General features: G+C 41.6%; 2 protein-coding genes across 6 annotated transcripts in view; one reads left to right on the forward strand and one right to left on the reverse strand.

Annotated features, from left to right (window-relative positions):
* The window catches only part of PHC3 (polyhomeotic homolog 3), a 29043-nt gene extending 19847 nt beyond the window's left edge, over window positions 1-9196 (forward strand). For all 5 annotated transcript variants that reach the window (XM_058843874.1, XM_058843875.1, XM_058843876.1 and 2 more), the window contains one exon: window positions 879-9196. In XM_058843874.1, coding sequence (XP_058699857.1) covers window positions 879-1033 — 155 coding nt within the window. In that variant the 3' untranslated portion in view covers window positions 1034-9196. The remainder of the gene's footprint in view (window positions 1-878) is intronic.
* A 122-nt stretch (window positions 9197-9318) lies between these two features.
* GPR160 (G protein-coupled receptor 160) lies at window positions 9319-12444 on the reverse strand. Its single transcript, XM_058843881.1, has 2 exons — window positions 12157-12444; window positions 9319-11683 (listed from the first exon to the last, which is right to left on the reverse strand). Exon 2 carries the CDS (start codon window positions 11627-11629, stop codon window positions 10610-10612), a length of 1020 nt encoding a protein of 339 aa, XP_058699864.1. The 5' UTR covers window positions 11630-11683; window positions 12157-12444; the 3' UTR covers window positions 9319-10609.
* Window positions 12445-19821: the final 7377 nt, after the last annotated feature.

Genomic DNA, 19821 nt, shown 5'->3' on the forward strand with positions numbered 1-19821 from the left:
TGCTCTCATGGATGTTGTTAGAGGACATTTATCCATCTAACAGAGCTTTCATAGAGCCAGGCATAACTGGCTGATTCTGCTCAGCACATGTCCAGAACATCTTTGGAGGAACCTTTATTTCCACAGTGTTCTATAGTGGAAAGGGGCCCTCAGTTACTTGGGACTGTCCAACCCATGTAGAGTCTTTTCTATGTTATGATCTTCAGTAACCTGAAACTGGTATTTCATGTTGAGAAAAGGAGTTTAACATGGGGAAAAAAGATCCAACCATTTTAAAGTTGCACTTGTGAAGCGAGTTACTGCTATGTGTAGAATATTCACTCTGATAACTAATGATAAGTATCTTCATGAGATATTTGTGCCAAAGCCCATACATCAAAACTTCGTTTCCGTAGTTCTGTGGTGTAACACACAGATGGAATTAACTCTTTTGGAAATTGTAGCTATTTGGATGTTCTCACTACACATAGCAGTATAATATAGTTATCTTTTATAGAATTAGATAATAATATCTTTTTCTTGCTGGAAAGAACCCACTTAATTATGTTCCTGATTGCTATTTCAGTGCTGTTTACCCAATCGCTTCCAATGATGAGAGGTTTTTCCTCTTAATGAAATGAAAATTCTGTCTTTGCTGGGACTTGAAATTCCCAATGAGTAGTTCTCCAAGAACTACAGTGTAATTAGAGGCTGTAGTAAAGATTACTTTCATATTATTTCAGAATTCCCATCATAATATTGAACTCTTGCATGTAATTTAGGTTCAACAAGCTAAAGGGATGGGCACTAGAAAATGTGTAGCTGGAAAGATCTGGTGTGGATAAAACCATTTGATCTAAGAATGGACATTTCTTAATCATATTTTTTATTACCTTTAGGTTGTCAAGATATTGCAGATGAATTTAGAGCACAAGAAATTGATGGACAAGCTCTCCTCTTGTTGAAGGAGGATCACCTTATGAGTGCAATGAATATTAAGCTTGGACCTGCATTGAAAATCTGTGCACGTATCAATTCCTTGAAAGAATCCTAGGAGGTGAACATGAAGGTTTAAACAACAGTTTCTCAGTGACAGAACCGACAGTAATATGCCAACATCTTCACTGTGGCATGAGTGTTACTGTGATGTTTTGTTAAGTAGGTGGGGCTCTCCTCACATAAAGACTTTAAAATATTCCTTTGATTATACCAGGAGTCCTCTGTAGTTTTCAACAACTAATAGGTTTATAGTAAAGCCTGAGTAATGCTTTGAGTTGAAATTTTTCATGGAAAAACATGAAGTGAAATATGCTGTGATAGGTTAGGTATTCCCCAACATGTACTTCATCTTATGAGTTATGATTAATATCCCAGTCCCCACCCCAATCTAGACACCATTTAAATTGTGTTGCTGTATTCTGAAAGACTTTTCCCACATACAGCAGTGTTTGGACTGAACTAACAGAAGTGTCCACAGGCCCTGTGGAAGCACTAGTACCAGTAAAATGCTATGCATTTAGTTGTGCTCTCTGAGTTTGTTTTAGTCTTGAGCAAATTGTTTGTAAGGGGTAGGTTGGCAGCTGGTTTTCCTCATGTAGGCTTATCCTCATCTCTGCCACTATAGTATTTTCTCTAAGTCTGTAAAATACCATAAACCATGTAGATGTCTCATCAAAATCATCGTGATCAGGCTACTGACACTCCTGCCAGAGGTAACTGAAGCACATGTTACTTTACTCTGAATGCTGCTATGCACTAAGGGGGCATTAAGTGTTAGGTTTGTAGTTTCACATGCTGCTAGTTAAGCTAGACCAGCAGTTCTCAAATGGGGGTTCAGAGTGGACCCTGAGGAAATGTGTGAGCACTTGGGGTCAGGTTCCCAAATGCCTTGGTGTGAGGGGCTGAAAACTGCAGCCAGGACCAGCTCATGTTGAGACAAGTTGCTTTAGAGACTGGGGGTAGAGAAGGGACAGCATAGCCCAGATGTTCTTTTTCCTGATACCTCTTCTAACATGTCTTTCCCTGTAGCGTATTCTTATTGCCTCACTGGAAGCTTCCAAGCACCTTTTCCTTATCCAGGGGCCAGTGTGAGCTGTGCTGGCTGTTCTCTGAGGAAGGAACAGTGAGGCCACCCTCAGAGCTTGTCCAGGAGTAGCTGCTGCTGCCATGAGGGAGCCTGGAGCTGCAGGTCAGCAGGAGGAATGCCAACATTGGCAACTCTGGGAGAAATATGCAGTGGCCCTGATTTGTCCCTCTGGCAAGAGATTTTGTCTTGGATGCTGCAGACCCCAGTGGTGGGATTTTAGTGTCCCACTCCATCTTCCCTCTCACACTCTGTGGAGCAAATACATTTCTCCAGTTACTGATGCTCTTGGAAGCTGCCTGGGCTTTGAGGCAGCAGCACCTTCTTGGCCTTTGGTTCCCCACCACCTGTGCATGGATGCTCATGGATGCATTTTGTATTTCTGTTCCCTCCCTTTTGCAGCTCCACTCCCCTTATGTACAGACCTGGATTCCTAAGCTCTTGTTTAGGGAAAGAAGGGTACGTGTGCTGATAGTCATTGTGTATATTTGAATTAAATATGTGTATGTGTCTGCAAATAATGTATTTTTTGTATTTTATGCAAATTAATGCATAATATATGATTGTGTAGGGAGTTATTCAGGGGCCTGTACAGTATTCCTAAAGAGAAAAGGAACTGACCTAAAGTTTGAGAACTGCTGCCCTAGATCAAAAGGAGTCAATGCACATACACTGGCTAAAAGGCAGGTTTGTGACAGACGGATTAATATGTATATTATTTAACTGATGACCTTAAAGAGTAAATTTGGATTACAGAAAAATCTGTGCTTCATTTTCCTTTAATTAGATTATTGCTTTGTTTCCACTAACAGATTTTCTGCCATTACCTTCTGGAGATCAACGTTAGAATCATTGTTCTTAATTACAACTGTTTGAGCTTGCTAATAGCAGATGTTATTAATGTTTTTATTAACCACTGAAGCTGCAAGTTAGGACAACACACTGCAGTTGCACGCTGGTATGTGGTGAGAGCCCTTATCCAAACGGCACCAAAGCTTTAGAGGATGAATTGATGCCTGGGTTTATTTTGGAGGGAAGTCGCTAAGCACTTTCTAATTTGTTTTTTTTCTGTTTTCAGTTACTGTTGTAAAATAAACTACTTAGTTGAAGCTCCAACGTTTGCTAATGTTCATTTGAAAAACATTCAAATGATGGAGACAGTGGGTTCCCATTTGTAGCATTTCTGTAAGATACACAGTGTAGCATATCTGTAACATATGTTCTAAAGGATATGTTCTGTTTTGATGAGCTAACTGAAGACTAAAGATATCTTAGATATTTATCCTTTGGCTTTTGTCTTAAAGTTTTATTATTTTTATACAGAAATCTCACTCGCTAATTTTTAATCTGTCTTCTGATTGTACTGTTCTTAGGCAATGTAAAAAGTAGGGATACATAAATGTTGTTTGATAATGGCTTAAGGTGTACTAGAAAATGTGGACTTAGGGGTCTTATTTAGACCTGTAGTTAATCAGTGTTACATGCATGGGAATTTCATGGCTGCTTTAATTTTGCTTTGTTAGACAGCTTTCAGGAGAGCTTCTCCAGCTAGTGTGTGTGTCCAGCTCAGCCATAATCACTGCCAGGTGCCAGGAGCTCAGAGCAGACCCCACTAAGGCACATCTGGTCCTGTTCGTCTGGTATGTAACATTCCCTGTGGGTTTGGGAGAGCCACAGATAATGAGTTATGCTTTAAATATTCATGAATGCAAAAGCTTAGAATGTGGACCTTATGCATATTGAAAGTTTTTTTTCTTCTTCGGTGATTTTGGCAATTAACTGGAACTTAAAAAGCAGAGGCAGCTATACTGACCTGTACTGACAGAAGTGCACTTGTATGGGAGTGTTTGCCAGTGTAGCTATGTCAATAGAATCAATTCTTAAAAAAAAATCACACTTGTATGTGAAAGTAGGCTGAAAAATTTCCAAGTGCAGCTGAAGTCTACCTGGGAAGCTTATGAATTTGCTCAAAAAAGCAATATAATACTTAGAGTAACATTTCTCCAGAACCATTTTACATACTGGCCACTTGCTGTTCAATAGGTGAGGTCTTCCCAGGCTTATCCTACCATTTCCCATGGCTTTCCCACACGTTAGGCTGTACCCCCTTGCAAAAGAAGTATTAAAGATTTTAATTGTATTTTAACACTTGTAATGCTTGCAGTATTTCAGCTTCTATAGGAATAGCTCAGAAGGGAGATACATTCCATGTCTTTTTCCCTTCCTTTTTCTTCACCACTTTCCATCCTACCCTACTCCTTAGCAGAAACTGCAGCATTAGCTCATTACCCTTTTGCAGAGCACTGGGCTGAAGGTGGCTGTCAAGATTTCATCCAGTAGACTAGAACTGTGACACTTCTCTCAGCTTCAGGGTTTGTTTGAGGTTTTAAAGAATTGCATGTGAATGATCAAAATGGCTGTGCAGCCTCCCCTGATCCGTCTGGCTCGTATCACTCTGCATCCCTGCTTTGCAGCAGGAGCAGGGCACTCCCCTGAGAGAGCTTGGCTACACCCACTGACTTAAAGTGCCAGTTGTTTTGGCTCACCAGAGAGTGTCTGAAGGGTTTTTTAACTGGCTGCATTGTAAATCCATTCTTTACCCATTAACCCATCATATTTTTTCCAGAAATGAAGTTCTTTGTGGAGGGTAAAGTCTTTGCTAGATTTTTGTCAATGAGACATTTCAAGTAGAAGATTTATGTGCTGCAAGCATCCATTTCCTCATTTCTTTCCTGTGAAAGCAGGTATTTACCCCCTGACTTCTACCTGTGCTTTGTCCAAAAATGAATCCAGCCTTTTGGATAGAACAGATGGAGTCCTTTGTAGCTGCAGATGTGGCCGAAAGAGGAAAGGATGGGATAAAACCAACTCTTTGGGCAGCTTTTGCATTATTGCTCTATCTTGACATGTAAGAAAATATTCAGGTACAAAACCATTGAAATGTAGTTTGAATGGAAGTTTGTTGTGAGACTGGGCTGGGTGTGGTGTGTCACTGCCTGGCATGGCAGATACAACTAATGCCAATTTCAGATGGATATTCTCATTCTAATATCACAATATCCATGCAGGAACTTCTGCCTCAAGAGCTCAACAGATTTCTTACACAGTCACAGATCTACAGCTCTGAGTGATCAAAGAATTCAGTGACAGCTGTGTTGAGTCCTGGTTTTGCCAACATCCTCATAATTTATAATGTGAGTAGTTCTGATTGTACTGAGACTGCTCCTATTAAAACTCAGTATCTATAAAGCTTGCAGGGTTATTTTCTCACCAGTGTTGTATAGAGATGTCCTGTTGTCATCATTAACCAGATATTTCTTCATTGATTGTTTTAGGCTGCAGATAATGATTGTGCAAAACAATCAGTCTAGGACAGTTTTTTAATATTTGCCTAAATTAGTTATTAGAGATGGAGAGAAGCTAATATTTTAGAGTATTTTGTTTTAAATACACTGTTCCTGTTCAATGCTGCATGGAACAGGTATGAGCAGAGCTATCAATGGGTAATTTCAGTGTAAAGTGTTAATTGCTCATAATGAATTAATTTTCAGGTCACTCTTTATAGTGAGCTATAGTTTCAGACAGGAAATACTGTGAGGAAAAATAAATTTTAAATTCATTTAATACTTAGTTCATTTAAGATAAGCCTAAACTAAATTAATTATAAAAGAATTTGCCTTTAGTCATGAGAGTTTATTTAGACCTTAAAGGTTCTGTGTAGTTACATCCCCTGGATGGCTTTGCAAATGGTGCCATTTGACAAAGAGACAGTAGTGATGCTCCAGACAAGTGCCAGGTGTGTGGTTTTTCAGGAAGCTTTTTCAGGAAGCTGTCCCTGGTCTGAGCTGATGGAGCTGGGACCTGGGACACAGACTGAGCACCAAGGCAGTGAGCACACATTGCCCTAATCCATGAGAATCAGCCTGGTTTGTTTTTACCATCTTCATCTCTTTGAAAATCTGACATTTCCTTCCCTACTCAATTTCTTAGTGTGGCATTTTGCTCTCTTGGGTGTCAGCTCTGGGGGCTGGGGCATTTTGTGTCCTGCTTTATCCCCTGGGATCCATGGGCAGCACTTCCACGTGTGTTCAAGGTCCCATCTGAGCTGCTGTGTAGGTTTGTGTAACCTCTGCATTAAAACCCACACCTGCTCATTCATTTGTAGGCTGCATAGTATTTTCCAATCTCTTATAGCAAAGTGGAAGGGAAAAAGCAGAGTTCAGAGGTGTGAATGTGCTGGAAATTTCAGGAATGGAGTAAATTCATAGTCCAGCTTTTGTAGCCACAGATTTAACTTTTCTGAAGCACAGTTCTGGGAACCAGTGTTATGAACAGAATTCAAATTAAATTTTTTTAAACTTCCATTAAGTATTCCTGTTGAATTATCCAAATTACTCTGTAAAGTAAGGACATAGAAAAATGAAATTTTAAAAGATTTTTTTCCATCTAGAAGTAATTGTAACTTGAGCTCAATTGTGCATTCATAGAATTGTGATCATAAACACTGTTGAAGTGCAATACATAACACTGAAGGAGCATTCTAATTGTGTTTATACCCCATTGGTACATAGGGCTATTGGCAGGCTTGTGGTGTTGTTGCTAGGTAATAATCAGGGTGTCTGTGCTGATTATGGGATTAGGTTTGAAGCACAAATGTCTTTGATACATGAGGTAGATCTGCTTTGTGGGTGAAGCCTGGGCAGCCTGTGGAAGGCTTGTGTTGTCCTCCACTACCCAGCCAGGATGCTTCCATCCTCTGGTAGCATTTTGCAAATTCATTTTTGGAAAGAGCAGTGAGGGATTCTGCACACCAAATTTCCTTTTCAATTAGTCTTTGTGTTATAAAATGAACAAGCCAGTACTGACCAGGAAAGATGTGTGTAAAGAAGAAGGATTTTATCATTGAGTGCCAAATACTCTGTTTAGAGTTGAAAACACATAGGATATCTCATTAAAATCAATGTTGATTTGTAAGAGATTCTTTAAATGAGAAAAGTACAGAAGTCTCCCATAAAGGATTAACACTTCAGCTGTTGTTAGCATTAATATCGAATAATCTTACAAGAATTTAGGACTGTAAGGTGTTTGAATTGTGTAAGGCCATTAGTTGCTGGCACAGCAGAAGAAGTGATGTACAGAGGAGATGTAGCAGTGGTTATCTGTAGTTGTTTTATTTCAGATATTTCCACCTTCCTGGCACAGCTTCTGTCCTCTTTGGCAGTGAAACTGCCACCCTGTTCTAGAGAGGGATGGTCCAGGTACCAGTGTTGGTACTGCCCAGAAGCACCAGGTTAAAAAACAAATGCCCAGAGGAAAAGATGCAATTGTTAGGAAGGCAGTAGGATGGAGATCACTGCACAGCTGGTGTCTCCCTCCATGAATGCCAAGGATAAAAGTGGGCTTGCAAAGAGAGCTACCATTAATATGTTTTAAAATAGTCACTTGGCAGGCTCAGGCACCACAGCTGGATGTTGGAGGAGACCTGCAGTGCCACTGTTGCCTCCTCAATGGAAGTGACAACCTAAAAGTTGATGCTCTTTGGCACTTTTCTACAAAAAGTAAGAAAGAATAAATTTGACAAGTGATACAGTGATGTAACATCAATCCATTAATATTTGCTTTGGCTGCATGTTGTGGATTCCCTGTAAAAAATGTTAAAAATTTCAAGTGGCTTTAGGAGCACTGCAGCAGCTACAGGAATTCTGGCACATTAGGGCAGATGGGGTTGTGTAAACTTTAATTAGGGCTTGGGAAGCTGAACCACACTGATGAATAAAACATGTCAGCAGCCTCACCCAACTGGTTGCAGTTCCAGTTCTGTGCATGTTAGTGATTCAGAAGGGTGAGACTTACCATGCAAAACACACCTGAAATGAACTTGAAAATAGCTTTGCCTTCATGTGGTGTTTAAAAGAGGAATTTCCCCCTGCCTGCCGAGTCTGTAGGGATTAGTTATTTCATGATTCTGAAATGCCTGGTGCATTCCTATATTTGATGTATTTGCTGATTTTTAAATGGAATTAGGTTTTGTAAATATTTTGTCAGCCCCATTTCAGTGGGTGTCCAGTTTCTATAAAACCTGAAGAAATGTGTCAAACCCCTGTGTTTAGCCATGGTTTATCCTATAGCATCTCCAGCTCTAGCTAACAGCAATTAGTTTGAGAGAGCAGGGAGCGATTGCTTAGGGTTGTTTTTCCAGTAAACATTGCATGTGCTTTCCTACTTTTAACATGGAAAGAGAATTTCCCCCAAGTACATTTTCCTGCATAAAAAATGAAATAATTTGTGGTGCCAAACACTTCAAACAATGTTGCTAAGCATTGCCTCCTCTTATTGCACTAGTTTTAAAATTCAGTTTTCTATCATTTACTATCCTTTTGATGGCCTTTTAAACAGATTTTCCCCCAAAATCATTTTTTACTGCTGAAAAATGCTTGTCCCCTTTTGATTACATCACAGAAACCTCAAAGAAATTTACCACAGACTGTGGGTGAAAGAAGCACTATGTGGGGTGAAGTAATAAATCAAAATAATCAGATTTTGATATGTTTCAGAAATCAAAGATTAATTTATGATTGAGATGTGATTGTGTATTCTTATTGAGTGAAATACTGGAATATTCTTTTATAAGAAAATTTAACCCATGTAGTATTAAATTCTGCAATTAAATCTATCTCTATAATTGATATATAATAAAGTAAATTATTACCCAAAATTTAAATTTTACAGTTGAAGAGCACACAATGAACTATGTAAAAGTATAATCTTTACTTTGTGAATCATTTTTTTAAGAAGCACTTTCCTATTACCAACAAGCATGTGAATGAATTTTAGATTCTCTCATTTGTTATGATCTGTAAAAGTGACATTTCTTCGATCTGTCTGTTAATGGGTAAATCCACCCTACAAATGCTGAAACAAAGCACCTTATACTATGCTGCTTAAACTTGCTTGTAATTGCACCTTTTGTTATCTGCAGAGTTTTCTTAATGAGTATTCTTGTGTGAAATCATTGTTCCCTGTGGGTCTGGGGGACAATTAACCAACCTACAGCATCACTTACTTAGTTTCTCTTTCAATACAACATTGTATTGTGAGTTTAGTGCTTCAGAAATAAATGCTAATTTCATTTGTCTGCTTTGGTCGTGTATAATTTATTTCTCTTATACAAAATCAAATTTCAAGAATTTGAAAATAGAGAGTATTTTTGCTAGAAGCCTGACTAATTCTTTCCCTGCTAAAATAGTCCCACTTCATATATAACTATTTTAAAGTAATTTTGTCTTCAAAATAAGCTATATTTTAATTTAAACAATTATTTAACCTTGGGCATTTATTTATGTATAGCAGCTAACCTTGATGCTTGTTGCTCTAATTATTTTGTTTTTAATATGTTCATGTACCGTAGAGGAGCAGCAGAAAAGAAGCAATGAAGCAGCACCTCTCCTGTGACTGTGGAAATTGCACATCTTGCACTGCTTTTGCACTGTTTTTGTACTATAAAAAGTTTCTATTTCTGTAGGAGTTGTATCTTTAACTAAAACAAGTTATTTCTTGTTAAATAGACAGCAACCTTTCCATCAAGCTGACAAAAACCCACATTTTAACAACAAAATACACTTCAAAAAATCATTTGAACCTTATAAATACGTAGTGTGATACTGACTTTCCACAAGTATTAATATGAATGTTATATGTGTATAATGTTAGATAGCTTTTGCTATGTCTTTTTCTTTTTCTCCTGCTATTAGCTAAAATTTAGACTTAGGTTCCAGAAGAATTTTGTACGTTAGGGTTAGGTCCTGCCTGAGCAAAGCAAGATAACCTCCAGTAATCAGATGATGGGGCCCAGGCTGCTGTCAACACTTACTGCCTGTGGAAGAAAGAACCCCAGCCCAAATACAAAAATGATAAAAGGGAAATTAAACCTGAAAAGTGCATGCTCTAAACAGGCAGACCCAAGGAGTAGCCATGCAAAATAGTTATTGGAAAAGTTTGAATATGCATTTAACCATTACAGCAAAATGGTATAAAAGGAGCGTTCCAAAGACACCAGGTGTGCTCTTGGCAGAGCGCCAAGGCACCTGGCCATTACTCTGCTTTATTTTCTGTCTCTTACTGTCTTTATTAAACCTTTTAAAATTTAACAGGAGACTGAACCTCGTTTTTCACACTTAGGTCAGCTTCTGTATGTAACTCCAGCCTTGAAGACTTTATTGCATTTTGTACTGTAAAACCTGAGATAATTCCAGTTAAAGGAACTGTAGAATTCTAGTCAGAAACACGAAGTTTAACTGAAAACTTGTCCTATATAAGCAGTGGTTTTTTAAACATGTAATTTGAAGTTGAATTCCCTGGCGTGGCAGTGCTTGCTGCCCACTGGGACTCGGTGTCCTGAACCGCAGTGCAATATCCACTGAAGTATTGCTGGACACTGCACTTCTTCCCACGGAGTGAAGCTGTGGAGATGTTTCCTTGTATTGTCTGTAAGGACCCAGCCAGCCAACATCAGAGTTCTTCTTTGCAGCTTTTTCCGTCGGCAGCTCATTAACAGTTGACGATTACTGCGCCTGGCTTATCAGCTGGCTCTGTGCTTTCATTGTTGAACGGCATAAAGCAGAATTTCCAGCTGACAAAGGGGTCTGTGCACCACCCTTCCTCTGTCAGCTCCACTTGGTGGCACCGGCACCAGTAGGCTGCTGCCAGGAGAAAGCTGTTGATGAAGTACAGCCAGGGCACGTTCATCTCCACATAGGCTGGGATCTGCACACCCAGGAGCAGAACCACCACCTGCAGAACAACAAACGGCGCCCAAGTGCCGAGGAAACACAGGAGGAGCCTGCTCAGGAGCTGCCACTTAAAGCGAGTGTTGTTGTTGTTAGGCACGTAGGGGAACAGCAGCACAGGCTGGCTGGAGAAGGAGAGGAGCCTGGCAGACAGCAGCATGGTTGTCACCTCCTTCCAGCAAGCCAGGAGAGCCGTGGCCAGCAGCAGCACCATGGCACACGACACCCAGTAGCTCTGCAGGCTGCCGGAGAGAGGGCACTGCGAAGGGGAAACGCTGTTCTGCATTTCCAGCTCTTCAGAGACAGCGGGAACTTGGAGAGTGCAAAAAAACCTGGAAATCCATATAAGCACCACAGCAAATACATAAAGTAACTTCCGACCTGTTTTAGGGAATCGGGATGTTTGGGGGACGGTGGTGTAATAATCCAGAGCAGCCACAAGATACACTGGGTAAGGCAAAATCCCGTAGGTCAGAGAGGTGATCTGAGTGAAGAGGCAGATGTGGTACTCTGTGAATCGCACACCCCAGAGTGCGAAGTCCTCAAAACAGAAAATGAAACAGATACTCAGCAGCAGTGCAAAATCAAGAAGTGCCACTGAAATGCAGAAGTATCCCATAAAACTGACTTTCACAGGTTTTGGCTTAATTTGCAACATGAAGAAATCAAGGAAGACTTTTCCAAATATAATCAGGACCAACATGTAGCTGATTTCAAGCGATTGGCTGGTGTGGGTGCAGTGGTACTGACCAGAACCATTTTCACAGAGTCTGTCAGCCATCCTCCAGTGGTGAAAACAGCAAAAATAAATATCACAGGCCACAGTGCTTCATATCTGGAAAAAAAAATTGTAAAAATTTATTTGTGTGTAGCTCAACCATTTAGTTCCATCATAGGAGCTACCCAATTTGTTGGAATTTTTAAGGCCCCTTAATGAAGAGTAGAGACCCTCACTAACTCATCATTAAATTATCAACAACTGCCGAAATTCTGTTTCTTTCAATTACATTCTCCAGAGTTAGAAGGTCAGCATAATTTACTTTTCTACCTAATGACCCAAGGAAAGGTTTAGGAAATAAGTTTGACTATGTTCCTTTAGAAGGCATGGAGAGGTTTTTCTGTCCAGCTGGGCAGAGGGCTGGAGGTTTCAGAGCTCCTGCATATTCTGAAAAAATTACAGGACAGAAATCGTACAAGACACTGCAGGAGATGCTGCAGCACGGCCTCACAGTTCATTATGCTCACAGAATCTGTAGGAAATCGAGACTACAGAAATATCTTGAAAGCAGAAAAAGCATCAACCATCACCTCCTGTTTCGATGCAAAAGTCCTGGAGCTCCGCCGCCCGCGGCTGCCGGCGCCGTCCGCTCCTCGTCCCGGCCGCTCCCCGCCGGGCTCCGCCGCTGCCCCGGCCCTCCCGGCGGGCTCCTGCTCCTCTCCGGAGCCAGAGGGACGGAGGCGGCCCGGAGGGCTCCGAGGGGACGCCCGGGCTGCCCCGGCCGGCCCCGGCACCCACCTGCGGCCGCCGCTCCGCGCTCCCGCCCGGCGGGGCCGCCACCTCCGCCCGCCCCAGCGCGGGGACCGGGCGGGACCGGACGGGCGGGGAGCGGCGGTGCGGGCTCGTGTCCGGGGAAACGGGGCACAGCGGGCAACACGGAACATATATAACACACAGAGCACGTATAACACACGGAACAGAACATGGGTAACATACTGCAGCTATTAAACAAACATATAACACACATGACACATATAACGCATAACATAGCACACATAAACACATATAACACACAGCACACATGACACACATAATACATATAACAAAATAACTGCCCTGGGGAACAGGTTCCGTGTGTTGTGTTTGATCCCCCAGCCGTGGGAGGTGAAGCAGCCTCGTGGTGCCCCAGCGCCGAGAGCAGCACGGTGGGACACCCAGATCCTTGTAAAAGTGGCTGATAAATATTTTGGGTTCTAAATGTGTGATGTGTGTGGGGAAAAAGGCGATCATGGAGCATAAGGGTGCTTCAGCGGGAGCCCTCGGGTCCCCCAGGGCTTGGCTGCATGGGCAGGAACACAGGATGCTCCCTCTGGGAAGCCCTGTGCCCACACGGTGACTATTGCTTGATGTGTGTACAAAAGTATCAAGTGGTTGGCAGGACTTCTGAAAGCAACTAACTCTACGGAATTAAATTCAGATATAAGCTGTGATTTTTCCCCCCTCAATTTTTTCTCTTTTCTCTCCTCTCCCCTTCCTTATCCTCCTTCCATGGTTCATCCTAAGGATAGAAGAATTTGAGGGGGAAAAGAGTTCTGAGGTTTGTTAGGTTTGGGGTTTTGTATGGAAAAACAAGATGATCAGTACTCTGTAAAACCTGACAGCTTAAAGTAATCTTCAGAAGTGTTCATGTTGAGCATAGTTATTTATCCACACAGTGTTTATTACGTCTGTTGCACAAATTGGAGTATAATAAGAAAATGTTTACACCTGACAGAGGTATTGCACCTTCTGAGCACCCAGTCCACCCACAATTACCTGAATAGTGATGCTTTCATAGTAGTTTTCCTCTTAGTTCTAACCCAAGGCAAAGCAATGAAAGTGATTTTCCCAGTGGGAGAAAATAAACTGTTTGGATGTTTGGATTTGCTTCTGTTCGTGCCTCTCTTTCTGACTGCAGAAACTGCTGCACAGGCCTGGATGAAGAGATGCCTGGATATTGGGAATGGGGAACCAGGAAGGGACAGGGACAGTTTAGACATTTCTTCTGATGCTAAAAATTCCAGTGAGAGTGTGACCTCCAGACTGTGTCAGCTCTGTGCTCAGTGAACCCTCACTGGGGGAGTTCCTCAGCGAGGCCCACAGAGCACAATTCACACATGACATCCTCTGTTTGTGTTGTGGCTGCTTCTCAGCTTCCCTTTCCCTCCACCATCTTGTGCTTGTTTGAAAGTTTGCTTTGAACTCACTGATTAATCTTGTTTTCTGCTCCTCAGTGCTTTATTTCATCTTCCATCCCAGAGACGCGATGGTACAAGATGGGATATCCTGGAAATCAAATGCAGGGCTTGGTGCTGGCAGGTCCTTGCTGAGTCAGGAGCTGCTCACTCCATGTGGGATAAGGGCTGCCTCTTCCTTCACAGGAAAATTTTCAGGTACTTGACAAGCACCAAGTAGTAAATAATACCTTCAGCCCATCCTGCTTGGTTAAAGAGGCTGCATTTATGTCCATGAGCAGCAATAGAAAGTCTAAGGAACTTGTTTATATTTGCATGGAGGTAGCTGTGTGTAAAAACAAGACAGGAGACTCCTCCTCAAGGAGAGGGGTACCTGAAATAATAGAGATTCTCTTCTAAAAGCTGTTTGTGTTAAAAGCTCATGCAGTGGTTCTGTGTTGTCTGTTCATTTGCATAGAGGCTTCCTTCCTTCTTCAGGGCTGTTTCCTGCTGCTGGTTGCTCGTATTTTGGGTTCTGCTGTTCAATTTAATGGAAAGCGTAGGGTTTTAGGGGAAAGGAACAAGAAAAAAGACCATCTCTAATTTCAAATCTAACTTGATAATTTCCTGAAAGAAGCAGTGGCTGAACAAAGTGTCCTCACTGAACAGGTGTTGGACTCTACCCTCTCCTCCCTGCAGTGCTGGAGCTCGGGTCACTGCAGCCTCTGGAGTCACTGAGGAGGAGCAGTGGGGACCAGCAGAGTCCCTGCATGTCGCTGCAGATCAGCCAGGGGCAGGTAATGAACACGACTCCTTTACAAGGAGCGTGTGCTGTGCTTCCTGAGCAGTTAGAGCCGAGTCTTGCCTTTCCCCTGCTCTTCCTGTTCGAGATGTGCTGTGCTTTCGAAGTTCATTGCTGCCTGTCCCTTCATGGTGTTGAGCAGGGGAGTAAATTCAAACTTCACCCCTGTGTGTTTCAAGCAATTTCTGTTGGTGTTTTGGGCATCTCGAGCCACGTGGGCAAAGACAGGGAGATAAACGCATCTTTATGAATTTTGGTGTCACGTGTGGGGAAAGTTGCACACTGGAACTCCTGCAAAAATGATTATGAACATTCCCACTCCCAGCGAGGGGCTGGGGGTGACTCTGGAGGAGGATGGTCCCCACAGCCAGGGGCAGTGGGCCACTGGAATGTCCCTGTGGAATGTTCTCTGCAACATTCCACATGGGGATTCCACATTTGTCTATGGGGTGAGTGCCAGTCTGACAGCCTTTGCCCTGGCTGTGCCTTTAACTGGGTGTAGCCCAGCTGAGCCTGCTTAATGCCCTGTTAGGGTTTGTGCCTTGTCAGCACTGGATTAACAAACCGAGTTCTGCCATGGCCGGTGGCTGTGGGGCTGCTGGTCCTGAAAGGCTGCATGGCTCAGAGAGACACAGCTTATGAAGATTTTATATTTTTTAACAAAATATGTAACCAGTAAACTATTCACCAAACTTTACTTTATTTTTAAAGAATGCTTACTAATGTCCCATTTGCAACATGTTTTATTTTTCAGGAACCTTTTAAAAGCACTGACGGTTTGTGGTGGATCTCCATTTTGATCACTGGAGGTGCTCATCCTAAAAGGGACAAGTTTGTTCTTAGGAAGATCTTGTTGAGGAACAAGAAACACGTTTCCATAATAATTTTAATTTGAAGGCTTTTAAAAATAGAGTTCTAATTCTGCTTATTCAGAGAAAATCCAGAAAATGCAGTACAGAGCTGGTGTCAGCCTTGCTGGATATTCAGCAGTGGTGTTTCCTTGGTTTTTGTCCCTGCTGTGTGCTGCCACTGCACAAGGTGTAACTTTTCCTGCTGCTCATGATGTCACTGCAGTGTTGGTGGGTTTTTGTCTTTGACACAAATAGTTTTTCACAGAACTGGAAAAAAGATGGTACAAGCAAGGCCCTAAAAACTGCATTACTTGAACCAGTAATTTAAAATACCCCATTCGTGGTTTACTGGTCACTGTAACACAAAACTAAAAATAAGACTGAAGCCAACATGGAGTGCAGGGTGTGATTAAACTCTGTTTGTGTTGGAAACACTGGAGCTAAAAATCTTTTGTAACCTTTTAGGATATTACTTCCTCTTGATTGACTTCAATTTTCAGCAAGTTCTGTTGTGACACTTTCATTTAAAGGGAAGCTAAAAAGGAAGGAAGTGTAATTTCAATCTCACCCCCAGTGTGAAGAACTCAAAACTCCATCTTCTGCCTCCCTACAAACAGCCTAATTACTGGTTGAACACTCACATATCAGAAAGAGAAAATAAGAATTTACTGTGAAGGCCAGTGAGAGTCACCCTGGGCTCTGCTCTGTGTTTTTATTGATTAGCAAAGGTAAACTGCCAGAGTGTCTCTCTCCTAAGCACCTCCAGCCCTCACTAGATCCAGACTCCAGGGGACTTCCAGGGATCACAAGCTGAGCCTTTTCTGTTTGCCTGCTGTTGTACACGATGAGGATTAATGGTTGTTACCACCTGCAGAAAATCTTTGATCTTTATCTAATGCAGGATCAGTGTTTGCCCAGTACTGTTCCCTCTTTACTTCAGCTTGCACTGAGACCGTTTGCACAGTGCTGTTGCTAACTCTAAAGTAATTCCTCTCTCAGAAGTCTTTTATCACAAAACATTTTTTTTCTGTGATCGTTATTTTCACATACAAAAAAAAATAATAAAAAAAATACACATGGCAAAGCGAATGCCTCTGTGTCAGCCAGGCAGTAATGGACTCTTTGTGGACACTATCAGGAAATGTCCCTTTTGTTCTCCTGCACCTGTTTCTGAATTACAAATAAAATAATCCAATGCTTTATTAAATAAAATGAGTAGCCTAATGAAATTGTACCAGCCATTACCAGGAAGTCTATTGAAAACATTCAGCAGCTGCTTCAGTTTCAGTTCCCTTACACTGACAGGATTGTTTCACCCTTCTTGTGCTATGAGTGAGGAGGGCACAGTGCCTTGGACCACCTCACACCACTCTGCTCTTGCTCCCTGGGGAGGATTTGGTCAGAATCAGTAATAAATGATGCTCAACAATAAAGTACCTTGAACTTGCAGAAGTTTGTTAGAAACCAGTGTCCCAGGCCTTGCATCTGAGTGCAAGCATCAGCTTATCCTGACAGTAATAAAACAGCTAAAAATCTCCTGTTTGATTCTGATTCTATACAGAGGGGTTGATTTTAAAGGTTGAGAATCAATTCAGTGAGTCCTTCTCATTAGACAAAATACCTCAGCAGCCTGAGGAATGCCCTGGAGTGAACTGAGGGTCAGCCTGGCTCAGCAGAGTTAAATGTCACCAACTCCTTTGCTAAAGGTCTCCAAGAGAATTGATCTGTCTCTGCTGTATTTAAAAGTCAACACATCTATCACAGCAGTGCTGGTGAGTAGGTGGAGACTCTTTCCCTAATTCCTAACAAGAGCTGCCTTATTCTAAAGAAAAGGTGAGTCCAGCACTATTGTCTGTGCTAAGCCTTGCATGAAAACTGCTGAGAAGTTGCAACTCAATGGCTTTGGATCTTGGGAAATGTTTGATACAGACTTTCTTGTACAGAGAGTGTAACAAAGAATGGTGTTCGAACATGCATGATTCAAGGTTTGGTTTTAAAAATGTATGAGAAGTAGCTGGATGAAATGTCAGCCAAGGAGTAAGGGATACAGCCCTCCCTTCCCGGAGCAGCTGGGAAAGGAATAGCTGGGAAAGGGTAGAAGGAGCAGTGGGAGGACATGCAGGTCCTGAGCATCTCCTTTGTGACCACTGAGTGTGAGCAGGAAATTACCTCCAGAATCTGTCTCCTGCTCTGGTTTTGTGGTGGCTCAAATTCGTGGATCTACTCTGAATTTATCCCAGTACAACTCCTTGAAGAGTTTAGACTCAAGTAAGTAGAGCAAACACAAGCTTTCTAGAGCTCAAGGAAATAATACATATAGAACTTTCCTACTGGAAAATCTGATCTAAGTCAGGATAAGGCAAATTTTGGGGATGAGAGGGAGGGGAAGGATTGGTCCCTGTTACAAAGAGCTGGGTTGGGTCATCTACAGTCAGGCCCATTGGGACCAAGAGCTCATTTATCCTCTGGGACACCCAGCAAAGGTGAAGCTGGGCTTTGTCCTCACCACAGCCTCTCCAGGGACAGAAACCAGGGATAGGCACCTTCTGAGACTTACATTTTCCACACTAGTATTTTTTCTAGGTGTTTTTTAGGTGTATTTTATTTTGCAAATAGCTTGTGTTTGGAGTGGGATATAGAAATTTTGGCATGGGGTGCCCAGTTCAGCAGCTGCCTGAGGGAAGCACAGGGCAGGGCACAGGAGAGGAAATGGGATTGTTCTGTAAACTGAGCCCACTTGAACTGATTCTGCCAACAGGTCCAGGAGGGATTCTGGCAGGACTTCCAAACACTGCCAGTCAATCACCTGCAGCTGGAAGAGGATGTTTCTCTGTTGGCCAGGGCTTTTGATGCCAGCTGTGATTGCTTTGCTGTCCCTGTGACTCTGTTAGGAAAGAATTACATCCTCAGAGGAGCTGCAGAGGACCTGGCAAGGCTCTGAGGGCTCAGTGCCACAGTGAGAACTGCTGGGAGGGAGTAGCTTAGCATAAAGCTAAGCCTGGCAGGTGTTTTCTGTTTCTACAGTTCATGTTTACATTGTCTATACTTAGTGTTTACATGGGGCAGAGGCTTCTGCCACCCCTCTTGAGTCCTGGGAAAGTATAATGAGAGTGAACTGAGCAGCTGAGATTTTCTTCAGTTTTATCTGTCCTTCTTCCTGCAGTATGTTCCTTCACATGATGCTCAGTGAAATTCAGTCAGTTATTTCAAACAGAAAAAGGCCGAAATGAACTCTATCTATCTATCTATCTATCTATCTATCTATCTATCTATCTATCTATCTATCTATCTATCTATCTATCTATCTATCTATCTATCATCTATCTATATCTATCTATCTATCTATCTATCTATCTATCTATCTATCTATCTATCTATCTATCTATCTATCTATCTATCTATCTATCATCTATCTATATCTATCATCTATCTATCTAATCTATCTATCTATCTATCTATCTATCTATCTATCTATCTATCATCTATCTATATCTATCATCTATCTATCTAATCTATCTAATCTATCTATCTATCTATCTATCTATCTATCTATCTATCTATCTATCACCTACTTTTTATATGAAACACCAGAAAAATCTGCTGCATGATCCCCAGTAGGGGAACATAAATGCTTCCCCTGATCTGCTGCTATGAACAAACTTTACTGTTTGAAAATTGGTTATCATTCCCCTACTACTGTAACTTTCCTACAGATGGAGAAATAACCAAATTCATCAAATAATAATTTTTACTTGTTTCTTAATTGCTAGAGAAAGATCTGCCTGCTTAAGAACCCAACAGGTGAGCTGAGGTTACTGTATCTGTTCCACAGGAAACCACACTTGGTGTAACATCTCTGAAAAATACTAATCTACATTAACACTCATTAGTGTTTTATCAGTAATTATTAATTTAAAAGAAAATACATCTTCTTGCAAAGAAAAAAACCCAGAAAATCATACTGGGAGGAATATCAGTAAGACCACTATAAAATTTTATTGCAGGAAGGACACTTTAGTAGTGGTTTGAATAATTTTTCACTAAATATATAAATATTTGTTCTCATGAGGTCACCCTAGACTCTCAAAGTTAAAAATCAAAATCATTAAGAAGAACTTTGAAATGCCTGATACAAAAATCTAAAGGTGGCCAAGCCCTTTAGTGATTTCCTCTTTGGACTGGAAGTGTTTGTCATGATACCTTAAATCCACTCATAATTTTACTATTACCGGCATGTTGTAACCACTTCTTTCATTATTCCAAAATGCTTCAGAACTGTTTGGGGGATATTTCTAGGAAAACAAGCTTACAGTAATGAGTCATGAAGTTCTTCCCTAAACCACTGAGCAGATCTTTCTTACCCCACCCAGAGATGAGAGCTGTTCACAG

The sequence above is a fragment of the Poecile atricapillus genome, chromosome 8 (genome assembly GCF_030490865.1).
Source record: "Poecile atricapillus isolate bPoeAtr1 chromosome 8, bPoeAtr1.hap1, whole genome shotgun sequence".
NCBI lineage: Eukaryota > Metazoa > Chordata > Aves > Passeriformes > Paridae > Poecile > Poecile atricapillus.